This window comes from Chionomys nivalis, chromosome 11 (assembly GCF_950005125.1).
Source record: "Chionomys nivalis chromosome 11, mChiNiv1.1, whole genome shotgun sequence".
NCBI classification, from domain to species: domain Eukaryota; kingdom Metazoa; phylum Chordata; class Mammalia; order Rodentia; family Cricetidae; genus Chionomys; species Chionomys nivalis.
In genome coordinates, this window is record NC_080096.1 from 62667946 (window position 1) to 62688608 (window position 20663).

A 20663-nucleotide genomic window follows, 5' to 3' on the forward strand; every position below is an offset into this window, starting at 1 on the left:
ATTCATAGCATGAGAAGTCAGTGTGTCACCTGCCCTCTCGGCAGCCCTTTTCTGTGTTTTGGGAGCACAGTATTTGCTCTTTTGCTTTACGAGAAGGTAGAGGTTTTGCAGTATGAAGGATAACCTGCTACTGGGGAGTGGGGGCCTGTAAACACCAGGTCATTATAGACAGCAAGCCTGTGGCAAGGTTATTTAGCTTTCTCCCAAACTCTTACAGTGTTCTTAGTGAATGCGTGTTTGTTTTTAGTGAATAGTTTTTGTTGTTGTTCTTTTGTTTTGTTTGTTTGTGTTCTGAAGACATTGGTCTGCAGTTGTCGCAAAGTAGAAGAGAGTGTAACCTTTAACACAGATAAGACCTGGAGGAGCAGAGTGAGAAAGGCTGCCCCAGTGGGTTGTGGGACATGGTGAAAGTAAGGGCTGCTCTATGGCTAGCTGGTTCTCAGGAGAGACACGACACAGGTTTAGCAGCAGAGGTGAAGGAGGACATGGGGGCCGTCTTGCAGTCACTGGTGCAGCCTAACATAAGGCTCAGGTTTAAAGCCCACGGCTCCTGGAGTGGGGCTGCTGTGCCTTTACCTGCTCATGATCCTTGCAGCCTTCTGGATTGCTGATTCTAGATGCGCTTATCCTAGAATTGTATACATGCGAAGTAGTAGCTCTAGGGAGGAAAGAGAAAAACTGTGGAGGGTCTGGTCCATGACCCTGACCCAGTACATAGGAATCCCAACAGGCTGGACGTTCTTGAAAAGTAAGGGTAAGGCAGCCTAAGAACTCGACAGCAGAGGAAGCCAGAGCAGAGGCAGCAGAGGCTGTAACAGAATGAAGCCATTTAACATTGTACTGGCGCTGTTACACTCTAGGCTTCCAAAGTGGTGGGGACTGCATTCTTTTTAAAGGAACAAAGAAAAAGACCCTTCCCTTAAGTTATAGATCACCCAGCCTTGCCTCAGCTGCAGAGCAGGGTTCTGGAGAGGAGTCCTGGCCTCTGGCTGCAGGGGACATGCTCCAGAGCAGTCAGGTCATTTTCCAGTTTCTTTCCCTCCATTTTGGAAAGTCAGGAGCAAGGTGAAGAGACACCTAAGATTTTGTGAAATATACCCTAGAGTAAAGAACAAAAGTCAAGGAAATGGAGAGATTACATTCTTCACCGTTAACCCTGACCCAGCAAGCGGGAGGCAAAGGGCAGGGATAAATAACCGGGTTTCCTACAGGAATACACTAACAGGGTTTCCCTATGCTCAAGAGTTGAAGAACAATAGCAGTATGTTAACCACTGACCTGACATAAGCAAATAACCTTCATAAAAACAAAAGCAGTTCGATTTAATGCTTAATTCAGTCCCTTCTCTGCCTCAAGTGTAAGGAAGTTTTGAGGAAGAGATTCGTGGGTTTATGGCAGTGGTGACATTGCCCATACCATGTTTTGGTAAAATTCACTATTGTGCCCGAAATTGCCTTTTTGAAGGCAAGCAGAGAAGGCTGCTGAATTTGAGCCATCCATCCCTCTGGCATACCCTGCACGCCTAGCATGTTTACTCCATGAACAGCCCCGGGAAGACAAAGAGGTAGACAGGCTATATGCCCCTTTCTTCCCGGTGCAGTGGGCTGTGGAGACAAAACCCGAGCACTGGAACCAGTGAAGATTTCAAAGCAACTCCCACCAGTAAGTGTGTAAGAACCCAGGGCAGATGACGCAGATAAATGTGGATTGTCCAGGGAGGCAGAGGAGCGAGCCAAATACAGCAGTGTGGATTAGTGGGGACAGGCATCCTGGCGGACGATGCCAGTCCTCTGAGCCCATTCTGTGGGGTTGGTGAGGAATGGCATGGACTGCATGATCCGAAGGAGTGTGGCGGCCACTTCCTCCTTATCTAGGAATCTGTCTGTATCTCGCAGATGGAGATTAAATTGATCCAACAATTTGCTCTCCACAAAGCCATGTCGGTTTTCCACCTAGTAATTTATGCTTTTCCTGGTGTTTGCAAATCGATTGCTATTATGGGATGCAGACAGAACTGGGCCGGGATCCAGTAGGTTGGGGGGATTACTGGAGAGGAGACGTGAACGGTCGTGAGAAAGCCTTGGAAGAGAAGCCTCTTGTTTTGCGTATTTTTACTCTCTGAAGAAAAGCAGATTTTTCAGGTTTTTAACAGTGTTCTTAATTATATTTAGATCGTGTCTTTTAAGGGACAGTATCTGCTTTATTTCAGATTCCTACTATCCGGCCTTGATATTTGCCTAACCTTCAGATGGTTTCAGTGGCTTTGCAGCCAGACCTCTCATTTCAGGAAAGCCTTTCTCCACCCCAGCCCATTATAGATGAGTAATTGTTCCCTTTGACGAAGAAATGTGTATAGGCTTCTATCTAGCTTGATGAATAAAATGTTGTTATGAAAAGCTTGGGAAAGTATGCTTTATTTAAACACTTCACCTCATTGTTGTACCTTAAATTTTTTTTTAAAGTCCTTCTCAGTATTGTGAAATTCTTTCAAAACAAATTAAAAAGAAAACATATTCTGTGATTTCTTTACAGATTCTGGACAATCAGGAAGTCCAAGCCACAATGATCCTGCCAAGAATCCTCCAGGTAAATATGTGTCCCCGGACGTGTGCACCCTGACATTGTTGGAGAACAAAGAGGCCCTGTATAGATCAACACCCATAATTGGTCAGCTGCCTGTTTTCTTCTGGCAGGCAGTGGGATTGGGACAAGATGTGATTGCATATGGGCCTCTGCAATGGGAATTGGGGCGGCCGTGTTTTCACCTGAGCACAAGCAGAGGGTTTCACTTTTCTGGTATCTTTAAAAGCTGATTCTGACACGTTTAGTTGTAGTCCTTTAGGCATTTGAAAAGTTAAAACCTTTTTAATCATTTTTTTAGTGGACAAAACAAAACAAACAAACAAACAAAAAGCAAAACAAAATCCCAAACCAAAACAAAGCAAAAGCCTGGTAACAATTTCTGTCCTCTTACAGGCAGAGCGCTCTGTTTTAGGAAAGGCGCTGGCGAGAGGTTGCATTTCTATAAAGGGGTTTGGCAAGATGGGTTTTTTGCCGTCTTCAGTGTAAGCTGTGTCTGGCCTTCTTTACTTTTAGATGGAAATGGATTGAGCCAGACCTGAGAATGGGCGCATGCCTTTTGGCTGTCCTTGGGGTTTTGTTCTCCACATTTTGAACAGACGGCATTTTGCTTTTGATTTAGAGCAGTATTTTTCCTTCTCATGAGAAAAGAGTATGAAATTAATATAATAAAGAATTGAAAATTTCCATCATCATAAGAATTTTAATTGTATCTGTGATTTTTGTTAAACGGGTGATCTAAACATATTCTTAACAAAAACAAAAGCAAAACACAATCAACCCCAAAGAGTCACACTTGCCCTCTGTCTCTCCCAAATGCTCACCTGCCATTTCACCGGAACAGACCACATAGTGCAGAATGTCAGAATCTGAGATTTCTCCTAGTTCCTTTCCTTTCCTTTCCTTTCCTTTCCTTTCCTTTCCTTTCCTTTCCTTTCCTTTCCTTTCCTTTCCTTTCCTTTCCTTTCCTTTCCTTTCCTTTCCTTTCCTTCTCTTCCCTTCCCTTTCCTTTTCCTTTCCCTCCCTTCCTTTTCCTTTCCCTCCCTTCCCTTTTTATTTTTCTTCCTCTCTCTCTCTCTCTCTCTCTCTCTCTCTCTCTCTCTCTCTCCCTCCCTCCCCCTCCCTCCCTCCCTCCTTCCCTCTCTCCCTCTCTCTTTCTCTCTCTCTATTTTTGTTTTTTTCAAGACAGGGTTTCTCTGTAGCTTTGGAGCCTGTCCTAGAACTAGCTTTGTAGACCAGGTTGGCCTCGAACTCACAGAGATCCTCCTGCCTCTGCCTCTGGAGTGCTGAGATTAAATGCCACTGCCCAGATCAATTTCTCCTATTTCCAATTACTGTAAAGTTTTAGTGCCTGGCTAATAAGAAGTTGCTGTACTTTAAGAAATTACAAATTAGAAAATTAGATTAATTTTCTCCTAAATTATTAGAGGAATGTAGCAATCAAAATATAAAAAAATTATTTAATTTTGTTTTGGAAACATGTATATTTTTCTACATACATATTAAGCTATTCTGTATAGAATAGTCTGCTAAAATTATATTATTTGGCAAAATATTATATAATCTGTGATGAAAACCCCAATTTAATACATATTATATACTCCAAAGGGGAAAGTATTAATTCAATATGTATTATATATGCCAATGATGAAAAGTACTAATACAATTCATATCTTAAATTTATGCTGAATTGATTTTCCTTGATGAATTCGCTAATGCAGCAAACCGAGAGCAAAGCATAAAGTATTTAAATTAAAAATAAGCTTTTAAAAGCCTCTATACATTTTACAAATAAATAAATAAAAGGTAGGGAAGCACCTTGAGGAGAAAAGGGTCAGTAAGTCTTAAAAGCCAGACTAAACGAAAGGCTGAAGGGCAGCTCGAGAGGAATGGCTGAAGTAGCCCCTGTGAAGTGCATTCCTGAGCAAGTGCAGAGGCTCAGGAGATGCTGTCTGCTGGTGCTGGGCAGAGCTGGGCAGAGCTGGGCAGATGACCTTCTTGTGCTCATGCAATGGCCAGGTTGGGTTTTCAGTATTTGCCTGGAAGGCTAGTTAAACTGCTCCATACCATGTAGAATCTCTTACTTTTTCTGTTTTTATAAAGAAAGCAAACAGAAATCAACTAGGGCACATCAGTTTCCCCAACTTTCAAGATTCTTTGGGGGACATGTTTTCTTGATATATGTCAAAAAATTAAGACGTTAGAGTTAAATTCATTTCAATGAAAATTGCATTTTCATCGACCACTCAGGAACACCCGTCACTTAACATCATGTTTTGGATATTATTGTAGAGCTAATTAAGGAATTTTTGTGTTATTTTGAGACAGCCTCTCTTAAAGTATTAAAATTTTTTGATAAAAGTAAAAATACATTCTACAATATTTTGAAATAAACCAAGCTTTTGAAAGTAGATAATATTTTTATATTTTAAGTATAAGAGACCTGTTCTTGTCTTAGAGTCAGTTGGAATAAACTGATTCAGAAATCCAGGTATTGGGAGCTCAGGAGACTTTTATTCTAGCATGCTGTCTTCATCCTGATTGAGTATCTTAGGAACCACAGTTTGTTTATGGGAACATTCCAGACACTGAGCTCCTGCTTGCTTCCACGAGATGCGGCACACCTTTCAGTGTTAAGGGTTTTTGCCAAGAGATGTAGAACTCATGGGGATTGCCCTGTCTGCTACAGTGTGTGCTTCCCAACAGCTTGGGAAGAGGTGGCAAAAATCCCAGCCTTCAGGAGCAGAGTAACTCAGGGAGTCTGTTCTTGACCGTTGACCCAAAGGTGGTCTCCCACCCAGCACACCCGTGCATCTGTCTTCAAACTGCCCCACCCCTCCTGGCTCTGACGGAAGCACTACTTCTTTACTGATTGTGAACATCTCTTTAAATGATATATAGTATTTCTAGCGACTTAATTTTTAAAAAGTTAATATGCAACTAATTGATTTAATTATTTCATTTTCGCATGTCTCATTATACTTTACTCTCCACCCTCCCGCCTCCCTCTTGCTACCTGGATGCCCTTAAACACTGGACTGTGGACCTTGACAGATAAATGGGTCTTTATTTTGGACCTCATGCTTTCATTTGGAATTAGCGTTTCAGCACAGGCATACAAAAACACATTTTGGGATAAAGGATATTTAATATTTGTCATTTGCAAAGTAAATAATTTCTTGGTACTGGTAATTTATAAAAGCCTTCAAATAGTCTTTACGGAAGTTCCTCCACTTGCTTGTAACTTAAGGTTTTGTTCTGATTCTTATTTTTAAGCTGCGATGATTAGTTGCGTGTTTTTTTTTTCACAGCCAAGGTGCTATACAATCAGAAGGTACCTGACAGCAATGTGCAGTGGCGCTCATTGAAAACAGCGGGCCATTTCATTGTCTTAATGATGTCTCTTTCTCTTGCTTGTGTCCGAGTCTGAGATTGTTTATTTATCCTCACTTGTTTGTAGTAGTTCAGATGTCTTTTCCTAGTCATATAAGTGGCTCTGGTGGGTTAGAAGTAACGGGCTGAGGGACTTGGACTGAGATCTGATTGTGTTTCCAAACACCACCACTACTTGTAGGAAATGCATCATTGGATAAGTAGTCTTTTGGGTTTAGCCTGGATTTGCTGTTATTTCATATCTGTATTCCTTGGGCTGTGACCGTTTAGATTTCTTGAGCTGAATCAGCTGCTTACTGCTGGAATGGAGTGCTATCAAGAGAAAACAGCAATCTGGAAGTTGAAATTGGTCAGCTCCAAGATGACCCACCAGTTTAGAGTTTAGGAAGGCTGTAGTTTTGTGGGAAGTTCTCTTGGCTGGTAGAGCAGTTAAGAAATGTTGGATCCCGGAGCAAGTCCTGTAAATTTTCTGATGTAATTTTTTGAAGTACTTCAAATATCATTAGCCAGAATTTTCTTGTTTAGAATGAATGGGTATACAGTTTAATTTCCAACTTTCTTTTTTCAGGAGTGTGTACTTTGGTGTGTGTGTTGACATTTGCATGTGGTTTGGCATTATATGAACCTGGGAGCTGTGCATTGTGTGACCTTAACTCAGCCTCCTTGAGTCCCTTCTCTGTAGTAAGGACAGACTTGAGTAAATAATTAAATTGTGTGAAGAATCTCTGTCACCTACAGCAATGTCTGCCTTCCATTAAGAAGTTGCACAGGTCATACACATTTCTAGTTGCTCATTCTCCAAACATATTTGGTAGATCCCACAATGGAAGCCAACACAGGGGGTGCCACAAAACTAATAAAAATCAGCTAGTACTGACCGAGAAGATGGCCCAGCATCTGTAGTGGTACTTGGTACCTGCTGGCATCACTGGGGCCCATGTTTGCCTAACCTTCCACTTTATGTTTTTAAATTTTAGATTCGAGAGTATACATAACACTATTTTTCTTTTCTATTTTCGTGAACAGACAAATGTTTTCAGGTTCTCACAGTCCAAGAAAAAGGAAACTTCCTTTGGCGTTTAAAATTATAGCCTACCCTTTAAAATCTCGTACTCACTCTTTTTTATATCTTCTTTTATTTTTGTCTGTCAATATTTTTTAATAGGTTGAAGATATATTGCTTGATAATACCGATGAGTAAATTGCGGTATAGAGAATACACAGCGAACTATCAGCAAGCTTTCTCCTCACAGCAGACTACGTCCGTAGGAATGTCCCGGAATGAACAGTTTACAGTAGTTAAAACCTGACAAGTTGGTAAAGCTTCTAAGTAATTTAAGAATTAGATATGTGTCAGTCAAAAACTCAAAGGGTTTCTTTTTCTTGGTAAATTAGCTTCAGAAACATTCTCCTTTCTCATCTTACTCGTGTGGAGACATTGCTCAACGAAGTCTTTAAATGTTCAAAGTTGGGCCAGGATTGAGACAAAAGGGGGAGCACATGAGGGAAGCATTTCCCCGCAAATTGTTCTGCAAAAGCCAGAAGGGTGCCTAGCCCTCACCTCCTAAGTTTTACAGACTGCATTCCGGGTTCTTATGTGTAACCTCCTCATCAAAGTTGGTCTGCATAGCAGCTGGCACCAAGCCAGCCTTTACCATGAAGCTGGCCTGATCGCTTGAAATAGCTAATTCGCTAAAAGAAAGGTAATTTAGGGCTATCCCATGAGATCCCTAGAGAAGGAGCTTTCCTTGTTTCTTTGCCCACCTCGATGACCAGCTTCATCAGGCACAAATAATGTCAGTTACCACCGGCTAGCAAGTTCAAGAGTGAATAATACATTCTAGGTAATGAAGTTCTAGATTTGATTGAGCTCAAAATGAGGAGCAGAAGCAGGCATTTCCTTTTGGGAGTTTGGAAATATCCATCATACCACACTGAGTATCATTAACAAATTCAGGAATTTCTGAGCAGGCCATAAGTAAAATTTTCACCTGGCAGTTACTTATTGAGTGTCTACTTTGTACATGACGCTAGACTAGATGTTGTAAAATGTGAACTGTACTTAATCCCCACCTCTTCCAAGTCTTGACTACGAGTATATACAATATTTTATTTATGCCAGGAATGAAATTTTTCTTAGGGCTTCACCTGAAGTGTTTCAGTTCAAGGTTGTGGAATACTGATTCTGACTTGCGGGGGTGTGAAAAGTGGGAGGAGCATCAGGTAAGGGGAGTGACATTTCCCTCCTGAATCGAGGTCTGTCTTTGGCAACCATCATGAGGTCACGAGGAGACCGAGCAGGTCAGCCAGCTTCTCACTAACTCGGCTGTCTCCACACCGTTTGCAAGGAAAAGGTGGAACACATGGATACTTGCAGGTGTTTCCTAAAAATGAGTTTAGTTTTTAGTTTAATTTTGTTTTGTTTTTATTATATATTTTTTTCTCCAGCTTGATTGGTCGGGAAACCTTCCCATAGGAAGAACTGTTTGATGTGGGGTCAAATATGTTTTTTGTATTGTACTTTTTTGGATCTAGAAAGCAGATGAAAGACACAGGACAAAAGAAGGGAAGCGGAATAAGAGAGTAGCCTAGGATAGGTTTTAAAGCGGAGGCAAAAGAAACTGATGTTTTCAGGTTCATAGTGGAATAGGACTGGAGTTTTTAGATGGTGAGTCTGTTGCTTGTCTCTTGGTGTAGAAAGACAGTAACACCAACTGTAGCTCTTAATACTGTCAGAAGAATAAGTCAGTCTCTGTTAGGGGATTGGGCAACCTTTCCCCTAGCAAACATTGTCTCTCAGATCTTCGCATAGATCTGAACAAATGTTTTTTTCCGGTTGTCTCCTCATAGTGTCCCTACCTTCCGAAGCCACCAATTTTCCATTCTCATTAAAATTTGTCTGTTTATATTCTTTCCAGCCCTTCTCATCTCTTTTTTCTCCATAGATTCTTACCAGAAACTTCTATCTTGTCCTTTAGACAAGCTTTCCCTACCAAAGGCTCCTCTCTTCTTTTTTCTAACCGGACTGAAAGGCCATCAGCACTGTAAGTGGGCTCTGTCCTCATGGACTGAGTCTCTCGAATGCATGACTTTACAGGATCTAGGCCCAAGTGACTCCTTTCCATCCTGTTCCAGTTTCCCTATGCTTTGTCTTGTTTTCCATAAGACACGTTTCAACCCCTGGAGTTCAGACTGCTTCCAAGTGGTAGCTGCCCTCCTGTATCAGTCACCAAGGGCTAGGATTTCGGGTGTGAGCCACCACAGTGGCCCACATTCTGGATTATTGTTGATTTGAGTGTATTCTGTTTTAACTTGCGCCTTCCTTTTGAAACTAATACCTGTTAGAAGTCCAGGAATTGGTGTTTCCCTAAGTTCTTATAATGACTTCTTTTTTCCGTTGTCTTGGTCCTCCAGATTTTCAGTACCTCCTATGCGTTCTAGACAGTGTTCATTTTTTCGTTTGGCCAAAAGTAGTATACCATTAGAGCAGATTCCTCTTCTAATGTCTCAGGCCCTTGTTTCCAACAACATGTTGGACTTGCTCCTCCAGTTGTCTCATGGGTAATTCAGATTAACACTTTAAACATTAATTTATGTTCTTTTCTATAAAATGTACCTTGCTTTCCATGTAAGTATTTTAGTTTTATTAGAATCACCCAGTCACTCTGGGTTGTGGCTTTCTTAGGGACCCCTCTCTTACCTATATACTCTCCTTTGGAGCACCAAGTTCTCAAGTCTGTCGCCCTAGTTTGAGTTCTGTCTTAGTTACTTACACCCTGAGTTATAAGTTATGAATGCAACTTATAAAAGCATTCAATTGGGGGTGCATGGTTCCAGAGTGTCAGAGGCTTGTCACTTGGGCACAATAATACTGTCTTTCCACAAGGGCAGGTTGATTTAGGGACTAGTCTTAGTTCTTCAAGTTTTTTGTTTGAATTTTAAGTGTTTTAAGGTTTTGTAGTGTCTGAAACTACGTAACCATGTAACATGACTCCAAATAAAAACTACCATACTGACGCAGGCACTTAACTTACACTGCACCTAGTTCCAAAAAACTTCCCAGAAGGCTTAACAGAAATAGATTATAGTGTGTTCAATTTAAAGAGATGTTGCTGTAACATATTTTCTCTCATTGTTAAATGTGTTGGTTCTCCACAGACAGTCAGAATTCCCACGCAAAAGTCCTTAGTACCCAGTGGTTAGGTTTTGCCTGGACCTACCCCTCTGGGCACTATTTTAGTGATTGTTCCTTCTGCCAAGTGTTTTGTATTCCTTTCACAGAGACTGCCTGTCTAAAATCTCCTCCCAATTTAAGTCTCCCTCCCCTACCCCCCCATTTATTCCCAAGCACTGCTTTTGCAGGATGCAGCTATGGATTAATAATGCAAATCATTTTCCTCCTCAGAGCTGGAATGTGAGGACAGTTCTCTAGTCCAGAGTGGGCTGGCTCCCTAGGCTGGCTGCACTCAGTGCTATCTGTAGAGTGCAGCTTCCTGCGCTCACGGCCTGCACAGGGCACTGTGGCACCCTGGCATGGAAAGAGGGAGGGGCCTCGTATGAGCGGTATGAGCCCAATACAGTATCACACAGTACCCACCACTACTCAAGCTTTAATTTCTTATTCTCTAGTAGACTTAAAAATTCCATTTTAAGATAGCAGGCAAGTCTACCAGAGTCTTCTTTTTCTTTCTTTTTCTTGCGACACCAAATGAAATAATTTAAAACAAGGACTTGTGTGTGTGGCAATTGATTCTTGCTACCTTTTATCTAACAATGCCAATGAACCTTGCATAATTTAGCAGGTTTTGATTTTCAAAGTTGTTAAGAATTGGGGGGGGGAGGGTGTTTGATATAAGCGAATTTCCAGAGCCCATGTCCTTTCTCATGCTTATTTAATAAACTAGAAATAGGGCCAGGCTCTTGTTTTCTTGTTGAAATGCTTTTGATTATTGGTTCCGCTAAAGCTATTCTCCCATACTCTCTGTACACTGACTGTTTCATGTTACACCCCCCCCCCCCCGGGTGGGGGCATGTCCATGTCTTCTGTAGTATGCAGGAGTGAGAAGACAGCAAACTCACCTGACCTTTAGGCTTGACCTTTTGATCATTAATGAAATCAAATGCAGGGCCGAGGAAGTGGGTCATTGGGTTCAGTGCCAACGTGCAAGCACAAAGACATAAGACTGGATCTCTAGTACCCGTGTAAAAACAGAGAGTGGTGGCGTTTGCTTGCGTCTATAACCCTGGTCCTGGAGGAGTGGAGACAGGGGCATCCCCAGAGCTCCCTGGCCAGCAAGCCAAGTTCCATGAAAGACCTTGTCTCAAAATGCATGACGTAGAGCAATAGAGGCAGGCACCACAGGCTGACCTCTGACCTCTATTCCTGTGCTCAGACTCATGAGCGCACACCTGCACAAACATGTGCAAGCAGATTCACACACACACACACACACACACCTGATGTCATGATATTTTGTAAATTGCTGCTTACACTGGTTATTTTGCAGATTGTTTGTAATACAGTGGATTTTCGCTTTAAAATTCGGCGTCTTGAACTGTTGTCGTCTTCTGAATTGAACTACTCTCTAGCCAGAGCAGTATTTTTCTAAATAAATAACGGGGTCAACATTCTGCTGTTTTAGTCTCAGCCGTGCTGGGTGATATCTAGAAGAACCCTTCCGCCACCACACACACACACACACACACATACACATACTCACACACACAGTACTTTTCACATGGAGAGTGGAAAGTAACTATGAGTGTTCAGGACCAAGCATATGGAGAGGAAGGCCAAGGAATGGATGGATGGATGGATGGATGGATGGATGGATGGATGGATGGATGATTGAATGCAGAAGCTCTAGACACTGGAGACATTCATTACTCTCAATTCAAAGAAAGAAGGCAAAGTCTTTTCAAATAAAGATAATTGGTGCTAAAATTGTAATGTATGTTTATTAACAACTATTTTCACTTTAATTAGTTCATCTAAGTCATTATAATAACTTCCTGACCTCAGTAGCTGATAGTTTCGCCTTGGGTCTTAACCCTCTAATGGTTATGTTGCAGGCCCATGTTCCTCTGTAATTTGTAAAATGCATTATTTCATTTCCTCCTTTTGCTGCCAAGGTTGTACTCTAGGTTCAGTCTAAATCCTTGGCTGTTGTCAAAACAGTTCTTCCGAATTTCCAGGTCCCTTATTCATGTTCTTGCACCATGGTTAGTATCTAGCATGTTTGCCCCCCACCCCCCACAACCTCCTTGATAGAATTTCTTCAGACTCTCCGCTCTTCAGTTTCACAATAGGAGTGCTTAATAGTGCACTCTACTGACAAATCTATTCCTCTTAGTGAATTCCCAATACCTTGTGATTATTGAGCCTCTCCTTCCTAAGGTATCTGATCCTGGCCAGAGTAGTACTTAGCAGTGCTCAAGACTTATGAAGCGGAGGCACAGGCCACATACATTAAGCAGTCTATTCTGGAACACATAATATGATCTCCATTCTCAGTGCCTGACCTCAGTCTGGAAACGCAGGTATTTTTGTGAAGTGTTTGTCGCAATCCTTTGCTCTGCAGGTGAACTGCACCCGAGTCAGGACTGTGCAGGAGGGAGCGGATGGGGAAGTGTGGGACTAATAAATCACTGTGTCAGAACCTAGGCTCAGAGAGTCTTTACTCCCAGGCAGATGAATTGTTAAGTGTTGATCACTCTTTTGTGCTTTTATTTGCCAACCCACAGAGAATGTACCACAATCTCGCCAGGTTTTCTGTGATCACAAAAGAAAGATTATCCTGGTGAGATAACACTGGAGAGCGTGCAAAGCAAACAAGCAAACGGTGTTCTGTAGTTTGGTGTCTTCAGAAACTCTCCAGGTTCCTCTGAGTGTTTCTGATTCTCTGGGGGTAATTTTCATGTTTTGCAGATAGTAGCACATCATGAAAACCTGGCTCCTTGTGGCACGAGATGAAGTGTGACTGGGGTTGCACGTGACTGTGAGCCACTGTGTGAGTGCTAGGGATGGACTCCAGGTCTCTGCCCCAGTGCTTGCAGTTGCTGAGCCATCTCTTCAACCCCCGTACGTGTGTTCTCATAGGGCTTCTGCCATCCAGCACAGTCACTATGGTATTGACTCATGTGGCAGCATACATCCCTTTTTATTGTTGAGCAGAGTTTCATTACATGTGGGTGTACTGTATAGCATGGGAATTCCAGGTTGATGTTCACCTGCTTTTCATATAGGTAGCTAGTTGATTATGCACATTTGCTGCAAAGGTCTTTTGTTTTCTACTGTATTGTCCAACCACCCTTATCAACTATCAGTATTTATATAAGTGCACATTTGCTTATGGGCCATTCTATGTCTCTCATTTGCAGATACCAAAGTATCTTGACTGTTTTAACTTTAAAGTAAGTTTTTACAATATGTTTTGTGAGGTTATTCTTTTAATCATTTTTATATTCTTATACATTTTAGAAGCAGTTTGTCAAACTATAAATAATAAATACTTAAAAACATCTGAAATACCAGATACAATTTTGAGTGACAGTGATAAATTTAAAGACAGATCCTTGAGGTATCCAGCAAAAAAAAATTTGTCATTAATAATTGGATGGAAAGCCCACATTTCAGGCTTAACTTCTGATTCAGCTTTTTGCAACTACTTATGACAACTTCCATGCAGACTCATAACTTGTTGGCAATGTGTCTAGCTGTGTTGAACAAAGGGCAAAGGATCTCACAGAAGCCCATCTCGTCATCGTGTAACTGAGACACGCAGGCTTCAGTAGAGAGCTCCCAGCACTGCGTCTGCGAGACCTGTGTCCTTGTCATCTGCCAGGGACAGAGGTTGTTCTGTATTGTTTAAAACTATGGAATTCTGAACACCAGCAGGGCTGGAAAATGGAAGATATGAAAGACCTTCAGTTCTCTTGTCCCCTTTTCTGAGTGTGTCGTCCAAATGCCCCTGCTCCAGACTAACTAGATGATCTCCCAGGACAGGACCCTTCTTAAACTCAGTTCCATCTGCCCTGCACTAGTCCTCCATCCCACAGGTTCCTATAGTCACCTGGTAGACTCTACACTCGCTAGGTGGTGGGAAGGGAGAGAGCAAATGCAACTCCTTACGGCACAGTCTCATGAGCTGTTTCTGTCAACTTTGATGACTATTGCTGCTAATATATTACTACCTCTCTTAATAATTATTTACCAACTTAGCACATTTTTTATTTAATCTTCATCTTAAATCTTTCAGTTTAGTGCTTTTGGGCAGCTAAGAAACTTACATATTTAAAGCCTTTATCATCATCATCAACAGCAACAACAACATCAGCGGCCACAATTACAGCAACAGATGAACAAAGCTGCTGTTTGGGCTGAGGAAGAGTCTGAAGTCCTTGGCACAAAGCCTGTTGTGTAATGAACACTCAATTGCATCTTCATTGTCATTACTGTTACTATTTTACAAAGTTGAGTAATAATCTTTGGAGTCATCGAGCGAGCAGACACAACTCCATATCTGATTCTGACCATTCTACAGCCTAATACTCAGCCTAGATTACAGACTTCACTTATGCAGCCAACAGAAAGCCACATACTTCACCAAGTCCAAACCCAAAGTCTGGATACGGTTAAATGAAAGCAACCACACTAATAAGTCCCTGGTGAAAAAAAAAAAAAAAAAACCAAAGAAAGGATGTATTAGTACCATCTATAAAACTATCCCTTTGAATATAAGGAACTAGGAGAAAAGAAAAAACGGTTTATACAGAAGGAAGGATTTGCATGATAAGTGAACCAAAAAACACAGTTTGAATAAACATGGGACCATGTAAGATGGAAAAAAAATAGTAAAAGAAGTTGTTTTCACACTATTATAATCTATAACAGAGAAGTGAGACCCCAGCCTGTGGAAATAATCATTGACCCAGAGAGCAAACTCAAGTTAATTGCTCTTAAAAGCAGAGGGGGAAAAAGTTTAAGTAATTGATGATAAAAGATGAGAAAGCGCCATACGAATTTGTGTCACCTTTGTAGAAAAATCAGAGCATTTAGAAGTAAAATAGGACTGATGATAAATGAAGAAAATTTGTATCAGCTAAAATGATCTAAATATGTGGATCAAAAAAGCTAACTATATCCAGTGCACAGTCATTGAAAGAGAACAGCAACTAAATATATTCAGTGGAAATATTTATATTTCAAAGCCGAAGCAGAGAATCTTTTGATCATCATAGATGAATAAGAAGTTAGCTGCATATTTCTGTTTTCTAACATGTAATGCTAGAAGATAGTTAGGAGATATTTAAAATTATGAGAGAAAACTTTTCCATTGAAGTTTTGCATTCAGAGGCAACAGATATGAATTCTTCTTTAATTATGGCATCAAAAACTATTATCTCTTATTTTCTTTGTGATTTTTTTCCCTCTGAAAACCCACTCTAACTAACAATAACTCAAAATTTTGGAAAAAGAGGGTGAGATCAGGGAAGCAGCAGAGACAACTCAAAAATTTTGAATTCCTATATATTCAAATATAAAGATTAGCCATGGGGTTGATTGCAAGGAGAGTCGCATTCGGTAATTGTTGTAAACAGTGTTACTAGCATAAATACCAATGTGAAGATTACTTCCGAACATAATCATATTGTGGTTACATATTCCAAGTTATGTATTTAAAGTTATGGCAAAAATATACAGAACATAAAGTATGCCATCCTAATTGTTTTCAAGTATCCAATTTAGTAGTGAAAAATGTTTTCACATTGTAATGTAAGCGTTGTCAAGAACTTTGTTTTTGCAGATCTAACCTCAGTTCTTTAAACAGCTCCCCACTGGTCCCTCCCCATCCCCCCTCAACTGCTCTGTTTTGTTTATCAGTCTATCTCCTCTATGCAACTCATATATGTGAAGTCTTATAGTCTTTGTCTTTTTACAGTTGGCTTATCTCCAGATTGCATTTTTAAGAACTAAAATAGGAGGAGGCTAGGGGGGGAAGCTCAGAAACAAAGAATGGCAGACTTGCTGTCTCTCTTTAGAGTACTTTGCTGGTTGATTTTGCTAGTCTTTATTGTTTGCTTTGATCATTGTTTTTGCTTAGATTGGAGGTTCAGTCACCCAGCTTTCTGCTGTGAAGTGGAGTGTCAGCATCTTGTTGTGGTCACGGGAGTGTTTATCCCTTACCATGGGGATGAGTTTTCTGATAATGGACTGCACTCAGTCACGGGCCTTAATGGCAGCGTTGCGCTTGCCCTGTGGATAGTGCCACTATAGCCAGTTGAGGATGCTTTATGTAGAGTTCAAGGGGTTGCACTTGTGTGGGCTGAAGCTTCCTTATTGGTTATTTGCTTAGAGTTTTTGAAAGGGGTGAAAGAAACATCTAGGAACCTAAAAGAATCATGAGACTTTAATTGGTCTTCGGGACATTGGTCAGCATTTCCTGAGGCCTGGGATAGCGAAGAGGACATGAAAGCCCCACCCTTCTGGACCTGTTATTAGTTAAGGTGGTTGTTCAGTCACCTGTCTGTTCTGTTCTGCGTGAGTCGCCTGCAGATTCTAATTCCTAGGCAGGATGGAATCTGCATCCTGCAGGGGTGTCAGCCCCCATATGCACCGGAGCTTTGCTTTCGGCTGCTGTTTGGTTCATTGCTAACATAGCACTTTCCAAACTGCTACACATTTGAATTTCTTGTGGGGAATTTAACACCCTCTCCTGTCCGGGTCTCAGGCCAAAGGAATTAAGTCAGAATAATTGAGGTTGGGATCCAAACATTCAGATCCCCAGGTGATTACAGTGTTGAGCAAATTTTGGGAAACTCTGCCCTGGGATAATTGGTCTATTTCAGGGTTTCCAGATCTTTGCAATTTTGGTTACTTTTATTTTCCCAAGTAATTGCTCATTTGAGTTTTCAAAGCTGTGGTCAGTTTTATGCGCTGTCCTTTGCCACTTCTTCCCCTGCATTTGGTTTCCATGGTTCTGTCTCCTGGCTGATCTGGGTGTTTTCTTGCTGTTTCTTAGCCAGGCTTGCAAAAAGGTTTTCTGTTCTTTTCAAGAAATTCTTATTTATCTATCGTGTATTAATCATGTCTCTCTTTTAAAAAAATTTATCTTATGTGTATGGGTATTTTGCCATCATACATGTCTATATATCACGTGTATAGTGATAGGAGCAGCGGGCTGCAGCCTGGCTCCCGGCTAGCTTTACCCAAAATATTTACACGGAAACTGTATTCTTTTAAACACTGCCTGGCCCATTAATTTCAGCCTCTTATTGGCTAATTCTCACATCTTGCTTTAACCCATATTTATTAATCTGTGTAGCACCACAAGGTGGTGACTTACTGGGAAGGATCTTAACCTGCGTCCATCTTGGAGAGAAGAGCATCTGCCTGACTCGGCTTTCTTTCTCCCAGAATTCTGTTCTGATTTCCCCGCCTACCTATGTTCTGACCTATCAGGCCAAGCAGTTTTCTTCATTAATTAACCAATGAAACAACAGATAGATAGAAGACCCTCCTCCATCACACATACATGTCTGTTACCCAAGGAAGGCCTTGGATTCCCTGGAACTGGAGTTATGGACAGCCTTGAGGTACCATGTGGGCACTGGTAATAAAATTGGGTAGAACAAACAAGTCCTCTTCACCACTGAGCCATCTAATCCTGCCTCTCTTTTATTCATATCTGAACATTTCAGCTTTTATCTTTAATTTCATTATTTTAAAGTTATCTGCTCTTTATGACTAGCAGCCTGATGGTCATTACTGCCAGCGCATGGATGGTGGAGGATCCATCCTGCTGAGTGTCAGAGCTCACTCTGAACAGTGGTTCTGGGGTATGGGTGGAATTTTCTTCACCTTTGTCTTTGTATCTTTTCCCACGAGTTCAATAAGAACATACAGAAATGCTATTTAATTCCATTACAATTTCTTTCCTTAGACTAATTTGCTATTTATGTTTTGATGATAGAGAATTGATTCTATTCTTTCTTTTTCTCTTTGTTGCTTCCTCCGTAGTTTGCAGTTTCTCTTTTGGTTTTCTCTGTAGTTTGCTGTTTATTTGCTTAATTTAAAGGCATTTTAGAACATTTACTCATTTCTTCATTATAATTTTTATTTTTCAAAGATGAAACGATATGACCCAAAGAATAAGGATTGCTAAATTTACCTCTGGAGTTGAGGGCATGATCAATATGCTTTAAAGCTCCATGGGTGTTGCAGTACAGAAATTTGCATGATATAGTCTGATTAATAGATATGCTAATTTCTGGAAGAGCTGTACTAAAATTCTCATGGTTTCTGACGCCTCTGCTGATTATACTTTTCTCCAGTTTCTGTATTTTAGTAGTTGCTTTATGTAACTCTTCAAGTATTGTTGTGTTCATATGGAGTTTGTGAATTACTTAAATTTATTAATATATTTTATGCCTTCTGTTTTGCTTATATATAATACTTGTAAGTATTCACATACCATTTCTTTATTTTTAATACCTCGGTCATATTCCTCTTCTTTTTTCTGTTCATTTTATAATTTAAATATTTATTGCTATCATTGTATGTATATGTATCTGTAATACATAGTATGGATGTGGAGGTCAGAGAATGACTTTTGGGAGTCCCCTCCCTCCCTCCCTCCCTCCCTCCCTATGGGTTCTGGGGATCAGGTTTGTATGGGAAGTGCACACTGAGCCATCTCCTGAGTTTTCTCTGTGTTAGGAGAAGAGGAATGTGGAGTATGGGGAACCTGCTGTGGCATTTCATATAAGAACCTGCTGAGCTAGGTTCTAGGGCTTTAGAGGGAGACGTGTCCTCCACATGTATAGACCAGAGAAAGGGTACACATATAGTGTGATGCATACAAATCAGGTTGCATATTAGTGACTGTCAAACACCTGTTTCAAACGGTGAAGATTTTCCTGGACTGAGTCTCAAATTGTGCATTTAAGTTCTGACTCCCCGATTCGATCACTACTGGGTACTTGGAATTGATAATAAAGGATAAACTAAATTCTGAATTAATATTAACAGGGTAGGGACATGACTTTTGTTGCATGCACACAGCCCTGGGTTTGATTCTCCACTGCCAAAAAAAAAAAAATTAAATATCAGACTGTTAGCATATAAATCTTGACTCTAGGCTGAGATTGAATTTAAATGCGATGTATAGTTTGAACATAAAAATCATCTCAGAAGTAGAAAGCAAGTCAATACTCATGAACCATGCACTGTTGTCTGAGAAACAGAGATAGGCTAGACGATTTCATCAGCGAGTTTCCCCGAAACTTTTAAGAAAGTCTACGAAGCTATGCTTTTGTCTTGTCTTCTGCTCCATTTTGTGATGCGTCCCCATCACTCTGGCATGGGAGTTCCCCAGGAACGAAGCTGCTACAGTGCTTTTCCAAGCATGCGCAGAAAACTCAGAGGGAACTGGTTTATCAGTCAGTGAAAGAACTGTCTTCCATGAGGAACATGGATCTTGACTCCAGTACCATAAAGCTCCAGCGAATGGCATAAGGGAGAAATGGCTCTCTTACAAGGATTCCATAATAGCCCAAAGCCTTTATCATCAGCAAAAAATTTAAAGTTGGGAAAATAAAGAATATTTTTTCCAAATGAGAAAAATATTCATAAATTGTCCTTAAATGTGAGAGCCTAGAAGTAATGTTCAGTGTTAAGTTTTTCTGCTAGCACACCACTCTTTTACGTTCTCTCAGTGTTTGTTTTATGTTCCTTTTCCCCAAAAGCTCTATTTTTCAAAGTTCTTGACAAAGAGATAATAATATATATATCTGGAGAAAAATCCAATTTTATTTTAATGAGGTAAATGGAAATTACAGTATTCCTGCTGTGACGTCTTGCCCAGATCAACTGCCACAATTAGTCAAGCCATTCCTAGTGTGCCTCACCAGCTGCTGAGTGGTTGCCTTGCAGCTCAGCCTGGGGAATCCAAATGGGAGAAGGCTTCATAGCCAGCAGCTGGACGATTTTGACCAAGAGCTCTGGGAGCGAGCATGTTCTTTGACCTAGTAATCCTGCTTCTGAGAACTCCAGCCGAAGGAAATCAGGAGAATTGCTGACAAAGATTTGTGTATGAAGATCTTAATGACAGGACTGTTTATAGTGTTTGTTAAAAATGGGAAATAACCTAAAATGCCAAACAGTAAGAGAATGGTCAAATAGTCATATCAAGTATGCAGTGCAGTCACAGGAACTATGCCTCTGAAACAGGGGAAGACGGGACATCGAATGGAAAATATCAGCATATGGATTTGTTTAAATAAATTTGTTTTAACTTTATAAAGCCACATAATTATATGTATTAGACATGCAGGAAAAAGTTTTAAGCACTGGAAGGAAATGCTAAAAATACATAAAAATACATATCCAGCTCTGTCTGGAAATGCCGGGCGTTTCTTGACACTATTAGTCCCTTAAACATTGTTATCAGAGACTAAAATTTCATCTATTCTAGATGTTAGAATCTTTTCATGGCTATAGACGGAGGCTTAGTTTCCATGCAGAGACTTATTATCCATTTTCTGGCTTCAACCATGGATCTAATCCACTCCGGGAGGCTGAAATGGAGCTGTGTACATAACGTCCCTACTAGAAAAGTAGCAGTGGCTTAGTTGTGGTCTGTGATGTCGTGAGACTGACTAAGAGCTAGTGTGGGATAATTTCCCCATAT

The 20663-nt window shown here is 40.7% G+C and overlaps 1 protein-coding gene across 4 annotated transcripts in view; it reads left to right on the forward strand.

The window, feature by feature from the left end:
- Positions 1–20663, forward strand: part of Nfib (nuclear factor I B) — a 213453-nt gene that overhangs the window by 121144 nt on the left and 71646 nt on the right. For all 4 annotated transcript variants that reach the window (XM_057784587.1, XM_057784588.1, XM_057784586.1 and 1 more), the window contains exon 3: positions 2533–2586. In XM_057784587.1, coding sequence (XP_057640570.1) covers positions 2533–2586 — 54 coding nt within the window. The remainder of the gene's footprint in view (positions 1–2532; positions 2587–20663) is intronic.